The sequence below is a fragment of the Pristis pectinata genome, chromosome 4 (assembly GCF_009764475.1).
Source record: "Pristis pectinata isolate sPriPec2 chromosome 4, sPriPec2.1.pri, whole genome shotgun sequence".
Classification (NCBI taxonomy): domain Eukaryota; kingdom Metazoa; phylum Chordata; class Chondrichthyes; order Rhinopristiformes; family Pristidae; genus Pristis; species Pristis pectinata.
Genome location: NC_067408.1, coordinates 59,997,677 through 60,011,066, shown reverse-complemented (window position 1 = coordinate 60,011,066; position 13,390 = coordinate 59,997,677). Strand labels below are relative to the sequence as shown.

Sequence of the window (13,390 nt, the reverse complement as noted above, 5' to 3'; positions counted from 1 at the left end):
ATTTAGTAACCATTTTTCTCACGACATGCTGTGGTTGTTTTCCAGTAAGTCTATAGGTGAATCTTCAAAGCTGCCAGTCTCGACTGAGTAGAATTCTGCATGTCAATAGCTACAAATGTAGAAATTATTATTACCGAGATAAATAAATACCAGCCTTATATAAACAATATTTCATATTATCCCTTGCATTATTGCATCATGGTTATCATAATTTTATCAGAAATATGTTAATTTAATAAACAGTGATGGAGCATTAAAATGATGTCACGAGGAAGCTCTTCATGCTGTTAACTGTTTCAGAGGTCACAGTTCTACTGCAGAAAACAGCCAGTATTTGGCAGGAAGTCTTGTACATAAGAGGCAACTGCTTTTGTCAGATAGGTCATGGTTCCATAGTTGCCACTGGGAGCACTGTCATAGAACAAATTGCAAACTCTTGTGGCTGCATCAAAGTCTAAAATGGAATCACTTGCTCCAAGGGACTTCTGGAATGGAAAAAGAAGGGGAATTGATGTTATAAAAAGCCACTTGGACACAGTTCTAGTTGATGGGCTGCATAATCATACCCTTTCAACAACCACAATCCTGCATTTCTTCTAACTGAGAATCTTTATCTCCGAGTGTCATTAACATTAACTTCATTGCTCTTCCTAACAACCCAAACCACCACATAAATTACATTGAAGCTTTCTCTGAAAAAAATCATTTTGCTCGTGCACATGATCCATATCCCTGCATATTCATGTGTCTATCTAAAAACCCCTTAGACCCATCGTACTGCTTCCACTACCACCCCTGGCAGCCCGTTCCAGGCACCAACCACTCTCTGTGGAAAAAAAAACTTGCCCCACACATCTCCTTTAAACTTTCCCCTCTCACCTTAAAAGAATGTTCTCTAGTATTTGACATTTCTACCCTGGGAAAAAGATACTGACTGTCTGCCCTAGCTATCCCTCCCATAATTTTATAAACTTCTATCAAGTGTCCCCTCAGTCTCTGACGCTCCAGAGAAAACATCCTGAGTTTGTCCAAACTCTCCTTATAGCTCATACTCTCTAATCTAGGCAGCATCCTGGTAAACCTCTTCTGCATCCTCCAAAGCCTCCACATCCTTCCTGTAATGAGGTGACCAGAACTGCACACAATACTCCAAGTGCAGCCTAACCAAAGTTTTGTACAGCTGCAATATGATTAGGGCTATAGTTAATTATTACTAGATGGCAGTTTGGTGAACTGCAGGAAACATCTTGTCAGGACTGCTAAAATTTCTTTTCATTCCAAGTCTGCACAGATGTAAAGTTGCTCCAGAGACACTTTCCTCCTTATTGACTGAGCATGTGATCTAACTAATCTGGAATGCTGCACAGTGTTGTGTCACATCTCATCACATGCTGAATGGTCCACACAGTGCAATGTCAGACTTTAGATTTCATGAAACCAGAGGAAAGTTGTTGAAAAGTTAACAAACTTTGGCAAGGGATCATTGTAATAGATGTAAGCAGGTGAGGCTTTGAGAATCAGTAGAAATCTCATGGGACAATGATCTCCAATACAGTTATAAAATTGGAGGCTTTTATGAAAATTAATTTAGAACATAGAACAGTACAGCACAGGAACAGGCCCTTTGGTCCATGATGTCTGCGTCAAACTTGATTCCGAATTAAACTAAATCCCTTCTGTCTGCACATGGTCCATATCCCTCCATTCCCTGCCTGTTCATGTGTCCATCTAAATGCCTCTTAAATGTTGTTATTGTATCTGCTTCCACCACCTCCCCTGGCAGCCTGTTCCAGACACCCACCACTCTCTGTGTAAAAACATACTCCATACATCCCCTTTAAACTTTCCCCTCTCATCTTAAATGCATGTCCTCTAGTACTTGACATTTCTACTCTGGAAAAAAGATTCTGACTGTCTACCCTATCTACGCCTCTCATAATTTTATAAATTTAATTATGTGATACTCACTTTTAAAGGAATTCACCATAAAAATTCTCACTATATGATACAAGGCAGTATACAATCAAAATCTGAGATCTTCATGTGGACACAATGTTTATGTATGCGTATGTTTGAAATCAGCTTCCACCAATGGTTACCTGATCCTGTAAAAAATACTCATTGGCCATGTGTACGATGTGGTCCACACAGATTACACCACCAACACTGTGGACCTCCAGTTCTGCTAGTACAGTGAGAATCAGGATAGTTTCCACCAGAAGCTGTCTGTATTCAGGTTGAGGAACGCGGTTCAGAACAGACTCAACGTGTACCGCAAATTTGATCTCTTGGGGAGTCATCTTAAAATGAATCATAGTAAAGTGTTAAATGATACCACAGTGAAATTAATGCTTTCTCAGATCTTCATACAAGTAATGACATTTTCTTTCCCAAAAACATGATACTTCCTAAAGAAAAATTTTAAACTATTTTTAATACTGGCTGAGTTAGCAAAGTTAAAGAAAGTTGATTCTTTCCACCATAAAAATGAAACTTCCCAATGAGCCATACAGATCATTTCTTGTGCTGATGCAACTAATCCTGGCTGGGCCAACAGTAAGAGGACTATTACTCATCTCTGGGACATGGTTAAGTAAGATTCTAAGGTTCTGACTGTGATAGCTAATAGGAATCGACCATGCATTGGCAGATATATTACACTGTTCATATCACATACCAATCAAAGAAGCCCAATATGCTCACTTTGTAAGCCACCCCCTTTCCTGAAGTCAATGACCAGTTCTTTTGTTTTGTCGACATTGAGGGAAAGGTTGTTGTCATGAGTAACATAAGAAGCTGCAGAGAGTAGTGGACTCTGCCCAATACATCACAGGCACATCCCTCCCCACTATCGGTAGCATCTACAGAAGGCACTGCCTCAAGAGGACAACATCATCATCAAAAATCCCCACCATCCAGGCCATGCCATCTTCTCACAGCTACCATTGGGCAGGAGGTACAGAAGCCTGAAGTCCCACACCAGCACGTTCGAGAACAGCTACTTCCCTTCAACCATTCAGTTCTTGAACCAACTGGCACAATGCTAATCACTAGAGTTTAGCAGCACTATGACCACTTAGATTACTTTGCACTAAAATTGACTTTTTTTGTTCTAATTGTGTTCTTCCTTTTAAAAGTTGTGCATAATTCATGTTTAATTTATGTTTTTCTTGTGAATGCTGCTTATATGATGCTGTATGTCTGTGATGCTGCTGCAAGTTTTTCATTGCACCTGTGCATACATGTACGTACTTGCGCATATGACAATAAACTCAACTCAAACCTGACTTCTATTCTTGTAAGTGCAGATTAATTATGCATAAAAAGACCCAGTAGACTGAACCACAGCTTTAATCAGCTTTGGAAAATTTCCTGCAACTTGTCCTTGGACAGTGGGTAGGCAAGGCATTGGAGCAAGAATTCAGCTGTCAATACCAGCCCTTGAATAGAATCGATGACATTTCGCAGGCTTCAGGAAGCCTCATGTGACTCAACAAAAAAAGCAGGCGATGAAGCCATGTGGAAGTTGACACAGGTTCATGAGCCAAGCCTTGATGTTAGAGAAAGGCAGCGGCTTCTTCACAGGTTACAGAGGGAGACTTTGCTCTGTTCTGATGTAGCCGGGTCAGAATAATAGCTGGGAAAGTCAACTAATGAAATTCACAACTTGGTAATATGTTCAAGGTAAACAGTACTGTAAATTTAACAGAATCCTGACCAACAGACTAATTTGAAAGCTAGTCCTAACTTACCGCACTCTGTCTGAACAATTGGTTTATTATTGTCACATGTACTGAGATACAGTGAAAAGCTTTTGTTTGTGTGCCATCCAGACAGGTCATTCCATACATGAGTACATTGAGGTAGTACAAAAGGGACAAAGCAAAACAACATTCACAACTTAGATACCCGTTCTGCTGTAAAACAAAACCAATAGATTGAACCCAAGTTGTGAAAACTGTTCATTACCGGACCACCCCGGAACCTTGTGCAAATTTTATATCAAAATGCAGGAGTGCAGATGTGTAAACTGTTAGATGGGAGTATTATTGATGTAGAAGCAACCCACACATTTCACAGTACCTGGCCATCAGAGACAATGGAATTGAATGTCTTACCTCTCTTGTAGTTGAAGAAGGAAGTACAAAGCCATCAATGGAAAGTCCATGACACTAAATTTAAAAGGAAGTCATGGGTTAAAATCACATTCATTGTCCATACAGATTTCAATACTGCATGTCACATTTTCAAAGGGGAAGATATGCAGAGGTGCATTTGAAGTTGCTATCTGTAAAAAGTATTTATTCATACAATACATTAGAATGCAAACATGATACAGCACAGCAGGTGGTTATCTCACCCACTGAGCTTCCAAAAACTCTTTGAAAACATTATCCCAGATGCACTGTGCTGCTCTGGCCCTTTTCAAGAGTTACTAGTGATTCCATATTTCAGATCACAACCAGTTGCATACAAAAATATGACCAGTGGATCCGTTCTTACTCTTTGTTCTGACCCTTACTCTTTGTGATTTTTATAAACAACCTGGATGAGGAAGTGGAGGGATAAGTTAGTAAGTTTGTGGATGACACAAAGGTTGGAGGTGTTGTGGAAGGTATGAAGGGCTGTTACAGAGTTTACAGCGGGACATAGATAGGATGCAAAACTGGGCTGAGAAGTGGCAGATGGAGTTCAACCGAGATAAGTGTGAAGTGGTTCATTTTGGTAGGTCAAATATGATGGCAGAAATATGATCCTATTAATGGTAGGACTCTTGGCAGTGTGGAGGATCAGAGGGATCTTGTGGTCCGAGTCCATAGGACGCTCAAAGCAGCTGCACAGGTTGACTCTGTGGTTAAGAAGGCATATGGTGTATTGTCCTTCATCAATCGGGGAATTGAATTTAGGAACCGAGAGGTAATGTTACAACTATATAGGACCCTGGTCAGATCCCACTTGGAGTACTATGCTCAGTTCTGGTCGCCTCACTACAGGAAGGACGTGGAAGTCATAGAAAGGGTGCAGAGGAGATTTACAAGGATGCTGCCTGGATTGAGGAGCATGCCTTATGTAAACAGGTTGAGGGAACTCAGCCTTTTCTCCTTGGAGCGACGGAGGATGAGGGGGGACCTGATAGAGGTATATAAGATGATGAGAGGCATGGATCGTGTAGATAGAAGCTTTTTCCAAGGGCTGAAATGGTTGTCACAAGAGGACATAGGTTTAAGGTGCTGGGGAATAGGTACAGAGGAGATGTCAAGGGTAAGTTTTTTACTCAGAGAGTGGTGAGTGCGTGGAATGGGCTGCCGGCAACAGTGGTGGAGGTGGATATGATAGGGTCTTTTAAGAGACTTTTGGATAGGTACATGGAGCTGAGAAAAATAGAGGGCTATGGGTAAGCCTAGTAATTTCTAAGGTAGGGACATATTTGGCACAGCTTTGTGGGCCAAAGGGCCTGAATTGTTTTCTATGTTTCTATGTTAAAAATAAATTATCTTCCATTCAGTAGTTCTGACAACAGCTTTAAATCTGCATCCACAACTTCTGCCAATGGAAATGGTCACTGCTTTACAGTTTATCAAACTCTTCATAATCCTGAGCACCTCTTGATTTTCTACCTAGCATTCTTCGCTCTGAAAGCAATCCCATCTTCTTGAGGCATCCTGCATAACTGATCCAAGCTCTCTGCGTAATTCCATCTGGGCAAGTCATAGCAATAGCAATGTCTGCAACACAACACCCTCACCAAGATGGTATCCAGAGCAACGTAACACCCTCATCAATATAGCATCCGACACAACAAAACACCCTCACCAACTTGGCATCCAGCAGAATATTATACCCTCACCTACATGGCATCCACCACAATACATTGCATACGGTCTTTCTTACCCTGTTATAGGAAAGTCATTGTTAAGCTGCAAAAAGCGCAAAGAAGATTTACAAGAATGCTGCAAGGATTCAAGGGCCTGAGTTATAGGGAAAGTTTGGGCAGGCTAGGACTTTATTCTTTGGTGCATAGGAAATGAGGGGCATAGATAGAGTGAATGCACTCAGTCATTTTCCCAGGGTTGGGGAATCAAAAACCAGAGGGCATAAGCTTAAGGTGAGAGGGTAAAGATCTAAAAGGGGCAACTTTTTCCACACAGATGGTGGTGGGTATATGGAACGAGCTTCCAGAGGAAGTGGTTGAGGCAGGTACAATAACAACAATTAAAAGATGCTTGGACAGGTACATGGATAGGAAAGGTTTAGACGGATAGGGCTAAACGTGGGCAAATGGGATTAATTTAGATGGGAATCTTGGTCGGCATGGATCAGTTGGGACAAAGGAACTGTTTCCATGCAGTATTATTCAATGGCTCTATAACCCCCTCATCTATTTGGAATCGAGCATAATACAACACCCTCAGCAAGAAGGCACCTGGAGCAACACAACACCCTGAGGAATACGGGAGAGAGAAAATGGAAATATAGACAAATTACCTTAACATCAACGGTAGGGAAAATGGTTGAAACTATTATTAAGGAAGACATACAGGCCAGGTAGAAAATAATGACAGGATCAGGCAGAGTCACCATGAACTTATGAAAAGGAAATCAGATTTGACAAATCTGTGGAGAATTTGGGGGTTATAACTAGTGGAATAGATGAGGGTGAACCAGTGACATCAGGTATTTGGGACTTTCAGAAAGCCTTCAATAAGATGAATATAGACGATTATGCCAGATCACTTATTGCTGGATTGTTTACTGATCCCATTTTGTGGAGAGAATTGATCTTGGGTCTTGTTTCGCCATGTTGCATATTGGTGAGGGTGTTATGTTTTGTCATGCAACATTAGTGAGGGTATTGGGTTACATCATTGGTAAAGTTCTTGCATTGCATCAGATGCCATATTGGTGAGGGAGTTGTATTGTTTGAAATGCCATGTTGGTGAGAGTCATGTGTTGCAACAGATACCATATCGATGAGGGTGTAATCTTGTTCCAGATGCAATCCTAGTGATCATGTTGTCTTGTACTGGATCGCACTTTGGCCTCCCTTGAACTCCGGTCTTTAGTAGAATTCATACAATGTGGAGTGTGTAAGAAACGAACAGTCCAGTTTACAGCATGAACACTTCCATAATCTTAAGTCGATGCTGACAACAATTATAGAAAAACCAATGAAGAATTCATGTATATGATATTGCATTCACCAGATTATAAATAGACTTTTAATTCATTCACAAGACCTGGATGACTCTGGCAAGGCTGGAACTTAATATTCAATTTGGACATCCTATGGATATGAATGGCAGTTTTCTGTGTAACCATGCTTCACCACCACAAACTCACCTTCTGTAGAAGTTTCCAGACCTTTTCGTAGAAGCCCATGGGGACTCGGTTAATGGCTCCGTCAAGGCGGCGCCGACGCAACCACTGACCCTGACGGTCATCCCAGGTCAAGCGGGCACTGAAGGAGCCGGCGGGAGATGCGGTGATTGTGGGAGATGATGGGCTGCTGCATTGCTGAAACAAGGAAAGCAGTAACGGTTGGAGAAAGGATACCACTGCCCAACTGCAAGCAAAAGTTAATAGCACCATTCTCAACATGTGTGCTTCCTGAATTGCAGTAATGGTGCACAACAAGCAGCCAAGCTGCATCTGATTCAAGGCAGGGCCCTCACCTGAGAGGGATCAGACTCTGCGGTGCCCATTGGATAGGGTGGTAAAGAAGGTGTATGGAATGGTTGCCTTCACTGGTAGGGGTGTTGAGTAAGGAGGTCATGCTGCACTTTAGTCAGACTGCACTGGGAGAATTGTGTGCAGTTCTGGTCACCCGCTATGACTGGACAAGGAGGTACAATCTCCAGAAACACATTAAACCAGGGCACGCATCTCCAACCTGAACCATAGCTTCAGTGAGTAATTGTTCTTTCTTATCAGTCTTATGTGGTTTTGATGCCATAGGTTTTAGGTTTTAATCAGACTTAATTCATTCCTGATAAAACAATAAACTCACAGGGCAAGTCAACACTTGTGCAGACTGCAGAACTTCCCCTGGACCCTATACCCAGTTTCTGTCTTTTGATGGGACTGTTGTAGTGCACTGTGTTTTAAATTCATTTCAGTGTTTAAAAAGTCATTCGCAATCCATACTGAATAGAACACTGAGACGATGAAAAGTACCAGGAAGGGAGTGGGAAAGAGAAGAGATTTTGTGAAAAACCCAAATCAGTAATCCATTTAGGGATGTGCTGTGGTTAAGATGTAGTATCAGAAAGGGTTTTCTGTTCAGACTGCAATAAAAAGAGAGAATGCTGGAAAAACTCAACAGGTCAGGCAGCATCTGTGGAGAGAGAAACAGTAACATTTCTGGTCCAAGACCCTTGGTCAGAACTGGGAGAGAGAAAACAAGTTAGTTTTCAGTTACAGAGAAGGTGGGGAAGGGACAGGTAGAACAAAAGGAATATTTCTGATGCGGTAAGAGTATGTGAATTAACGTGGCAGATTCTAGTTCTTTGTCATGTGTTGCTAACAGCAGGGCTATGGGACATGCCCAGCAGGTCAGGCTCTGCAAATGCAGAGAGAAAAACTGAGGCAAAAATCATAGGTAGTTGACACATCTCTTCCCCCTTCAGCAGTTCAAAGGGATCACTACCCTTGTGATGCCCTATCCATTCTCACCACTCCATCTTAATGCAATTTCCCATTCAACCGCTGGAGACACACCTGTCCATTCACCTCTTCCCCTCCCACCATCCAGGTGAGGCAGTGATACCCTTGCACTTCTTCCAATCTAGTCAACTGCATTTGGTGTTCACAATGTGGTCTCCCCTGCTTCAGAAAAACCAAACACAGATTGGGTGATTTCTTTGTGGATCACCTGCGTTCTTTCCTTAGGGGCAATCCTGAATTTCCTGTTGCCTCACTTTAATTTCCCATCCCACTCCCCCTCTGACCTATTGTCTGTAACCTCCTGCAATATTACAATACCTCACATTCCATCTGGGCATCCTGCAGCCTGCCAGACTCGATATCGAATTCTCCAACTTTAGGTAACTCGCTCCTTCTTTCTGTCTGTATCAGAACTGACCATTTCTGCCAATCATCCATTTGTGATTTTATTGGCTCAATATTACTCTGTCCATTACTAAAACCTGACTTGCTGGTCATGTCATTAGCAACACACAATACGTATAAAGCAACATAATGTCCTTCGAACTGTCGCATTAACCCGGCTGGTCTCACCCTACCAGAGATATTTCCTTTGTTCTACCTATCACTCCCCTACCTTCTCTGTTACTTAAAATTAACTTGTTCTCTCTCATTCCCAGTTATGACCAAGGGTCTCCGTCCTGAAACTTTAACCCTGTTCCACTCTCCACAGATACTGCCTGACCTGCTGAGTGTTTCCAGCACTTTCAGGTTTTACTTCCAGCATCTGCACTTTTTTTCCACGTACCTGTTTCATTTCACTCTTTAGCTTATTGATGCCTGTCCTCTCAGTTTTTGTTGCTCCTGTGTGGCCGACTTCATGGATGGAAATGGCAGGACTGATGCCAGTGGAATCCACCGGTCGGACTTTAAAACAGAAAACATAGTGTCCAATTAGCCTGTTATATGTTGAAAACATAGTCGGCAATCAGTGGCCACAGAGCTCCTCAAACATAGTAAAACATCCTAAGGCTCTTCACAAGAACAATGCTGACTACATAACAGGATTAGCACCAAAGGTTTAGACGGGGCAGAGTCTGTTAAGTGTGTCCAGGACGGATTCCTGTCACAGTATGTTGACAGGCCGACTAGAGGGAATGCCATATTAGATCTAGTATTAGGTAATGAACCAGGTCAGGTGACAGATCTCTCAGTGGGTGAACATTAAAGGGACAGTGACCACCGCTCCATAACCTTAAACCATTGTCATGGACAAGGATAGGAGCAGAGGACAGGAAGATATTTAATTGGGGAAGGGCAAGTTATGAGGCTATAAGCCTAGAACTTGTGAGAGTAAATTGGCATAACATTTTGAAAGGGAAATGTACTATGGGGATACGGTCGTTGTTCAGGGATCTCTTGCAGGATGTTAGAGATAAATTTGTCCCAGTGAGGCAGAGAAAGAATGGCACGGTGAAGGAACCATGGGTGACAAGAGAGGTGGAACAACTAGTTAGGAGGAGGAAGGCAGCATACATAAGGCAGCAAGGATCAGATAGGGCTCATAAGGAATATAAGGTAGCAAGGAAGGAACTTAAGAAGGGGACATGGAAAAGGCCTTGGCGAGTAGGGTTAAGGAAAACCCCAAGCCTTTTTTCACTTATGTGAAGAGCAGAAGGATGACGAGAGTGAAGGTAGGTCCGATTAAAGACAAAGGTGGGAAGATGTGCCTGGAAGCTGTGGAAGTGGGTGAGGTTCTCAATGAATACTTCTCTTCAGTATTCACCAAGGAGAGGGGACTTGATGATGCTGAGGACAGTGTTGGTAAGGTTAATGTTCTAGAGCATGTAAATATCAAGAGAGAGGAGGTATTGGAGCTGTTAGAAAATATTAGGACAGATAAGTCCCCGGGGCCTGACAGAATATTCCCCAGGCTGCTCCACGAGGTGAGAGAGGAGATTGCTGAACCGTTAGCTAGGATCTTTGAGTCCTCGTTGTCCATGGGAATGGTACCGGAGGATTGGAGGGTGGCAAATGTCCCCTTATTCAAAAAAGTTAGTAGGGATAGTCCAAGGAATTACAGACCAGAGAGCCTGACGTCTGTGGTGGGCAAGCTGTTGGAAAGGATTCTTAGAGATAGGATCTATGAGCATTTAGAGAATCATGGTCTGATTAGGGACAGCCAGCATGGCTTTGTGAAGGGAAGATCATGTCTCACAAGCCTGATAGGATTCTTTAAGGAGGTGACCAGGCAGACTGATGAGGGTAGTGCAGTAAGATGTGGTCTACATGGATTTTAGTAAGGTGTTTGACAAGGTTCTGCATGGTAGGCTTCTTCAGAAGGTCAGAGGGCATGGGATCCAGGGAGGCTTCGCCATGTGGATTCAAAATTGGTTTGCCTGTAGGAAGCAGAGGGTTGTGGTGGAGGGAGTGCATTCAGATTGGAGGACTGTGACTAGCGGTGTCCCACAAGGATCGGTTCTGGGACCTTTACTTTTTGTGATATTTATTAATGACTTGGATGAGGGGGCGGAAGGGTGGGTTAGCAAGTTTGCAGACGACACAAAGGTCGGTGGTGTTGTGGATAGTGTGGAGGACTGTTGAAGATTGCAGAGGGATATTGATGGGATGCAGAGCTGGGCTGAGATGTGGCAGATGGAGTTCAATCCGGAGAAGTGTGAGGTGGTACACTTTGGAAGGACTAACTCCAAGGCGGAATACAAGGTTAATGGCAGGATTCTGGGTAGTGTGGAGGAGCAGAGGGATCTGAGGGTTCATATCCACAGATCACTGAAAGTTGCCTCGCAGGTGGATAGGGTAGTTAAGAAAGCTTATGGGATGTTAGTTTTCATAAGTCGTGGGATTGAGTTTAAGAGCCGCGAGGTAATGATGCAGCTCTACAAAGCTCTGGTTAGACCACACTTGGAGTACTGCGTCCAGTTCTGGTCGCCTCATTATAGGAAGGATGTGGAAGCATTGGAAAGGGTGCAGAGGAGGTTTACCAGGATGCTGCCTAGTTTGGAGAGTATGGATTATGAGGAGAGACTAAGGGAGCTAGGGCTTTACTCTTTGGAGAGAAGGAGGATGAGAGGAGACATGATAGAGGTATACAAAATACTAAGAGGAATAGATCGAGTAGAGAGCCAGTGCCTCTTTCCCAGGGCACCAATGCTCAATACAAGAGGGCATGGCATTAAAGTAATGGGTGGGAAGTTCAAGGGAGATATCAGAGGAAGGATTTTTACCCAGAGAGTGGTTGGGGTATGGAATGCGCTGCCTGGGGTGGTGGAGGAGGCAGGTACGTTGGTCATATTCAAGAGCTTGTTAGATAAGCATATGGAGGAATTTAAAATAGGGGGATATGTGGGAGGAAGGGGTTAGATAGCCTTAGGCGTGGTTTAAAGGTCAGCACAACATGGTGGGCCAAAGGGCCTGTATTGAGCTGTACTGTTCTATGGTTCTATAGGATATTAGGATGGGACCAAATACTGGCCAAAGAAGTAGGTTTGACGAAAAAATTAAACTGCTGGAAAAACTCAGCAGGTCAGGCAGCATCTGTGGAGGCAGAGGGACAGGTTGCCATTTCAGGTCGAGACCCTACATCAGGACTGCTTTGAGAAGTCTTAGGAGGAAAGGTGGGAGTTTTACTGAGCGAGGTTTAGCGCTCAGGGCCCTTCAAGCTGAAGGGTGACGGGAAATGGAAGTGCCCATGGGGTCAGAGGTAGAGGACAGAGAGGGTTTGGAGGGTGGAGTTAGTTACAGAGGAGTATGGTGGGGTGGTGCGGGGGTGTGGAAGCTGTTGTAAAATTTGAAAACAAATGTGATAGCTTTAAAAGTCTATACACTGGTTAGGAAATTACCCAATGGCCACAAAATAAGTGCAAGTATTCAATAAGTGTGCGGACACACTCTAAATCACTTTACCTTACCTTTCAGTGAGAACTTTGCAGCAATGGTTAAAAGCCAGATGATAAAGTGAAGAACTATAAAATCCTGCGGATAATTCTTTAAGTTGTGAATGGAAGGTGTTCAGATAACACAGATGTGTTGTGGAGATTTTACATTTTAATCAGAATTTGCTTTATCTTTTAATGTGCATCTTCAGTCAATGACAGATGAGTTAAGATGGACAAAGGTGGGTTTCAATAATTTATGGCTTTTGGTTTATAAGTACTAGACATACAAAGCAATCCCATTAAACCTCATCAGTTGGAGATGTTTGGATAGAGGTGAGTCCGTGGCTTTCCTCAGTTTCCCTACCTCACTCTGCCACAACACGTGTCAAAAACACAGGGCTCATGGGACACCTCTTTCTTCATGAAACCCTCTGCCTCTCATTTCCGAAAGTTAAAATTCCTGCTTCTCCTGTCCTGTCCAATGTCAATGTTGCTTAACCTTTTACTTTGGTTGGGTGTAGCTTCTGTCCAGAGATTCAGTCTTGATCAGTGTGTGTTTGTGCACGGGGGATGGACTGGGATATCAAATGGTGGAGCACACACATTGTGAGTGTACAACGCTCATGAATAATGAAACTAACTGGAGAAATGAGACTTGCTTTGGTGGTACAGGGCCCCAGACCTTACCCAAACATTGCCTGGAGGCTGTGACCTTTGTCGTCCCAGGTGGGTTTTGCCTTCTGTCTGTCTGTCTTCTTCCACCACCCCACCATGCTGCTGATATCCTTCGGAGATTGGCAGAGCACAATCCAACCCCTAGCCCCAAAGCGCATATCCACCAGTCACCTGGG

At 43.2% G+C, this 13,390-nt stretch overlaps 1 protein-coding gene across 2 annotated transcripts in view; it reads right to left on the bottom strand.

Moving 5' to 3' along the window:
- Positions 1–295: 295 nt before the first annotated feature.
- Positions 296–13,390, bottom strand: part of LOC127569040 (phosphorylase b kinase regulatory subunit alpha, liver isoform-like) — an 84,328-nt gene continuing 71,233 nt past the window's right edge. For both annotated transcript variants that reach the window (XM_052013302.1, XM_052013303.1), the window contains exons 28-32: positions 9,452–9,570; positions 7,342–7,515; positions 4,119–4,172; positions 2,100–2,300; positions 296–485 (exon numbers count right to left, since the gene is read on the bottom strand). In XM_052013302.1, coding sequence (XP_051869262.1) covers positions 312–485; positions 2,100–2,300; positions 4,119–4,172; positions 7,342–7,515; positions 9,452–9,570 — 722 coding nt within the window. In that variant the 3' untranslated portion in view covers positions 296–311. The remainder of the gene's footprint in view (positions 486–2,099; positions 2,301–4,118; positions 4,173–7,341; positions 7,516–9,451; positions 9,571–13,390) is intronic.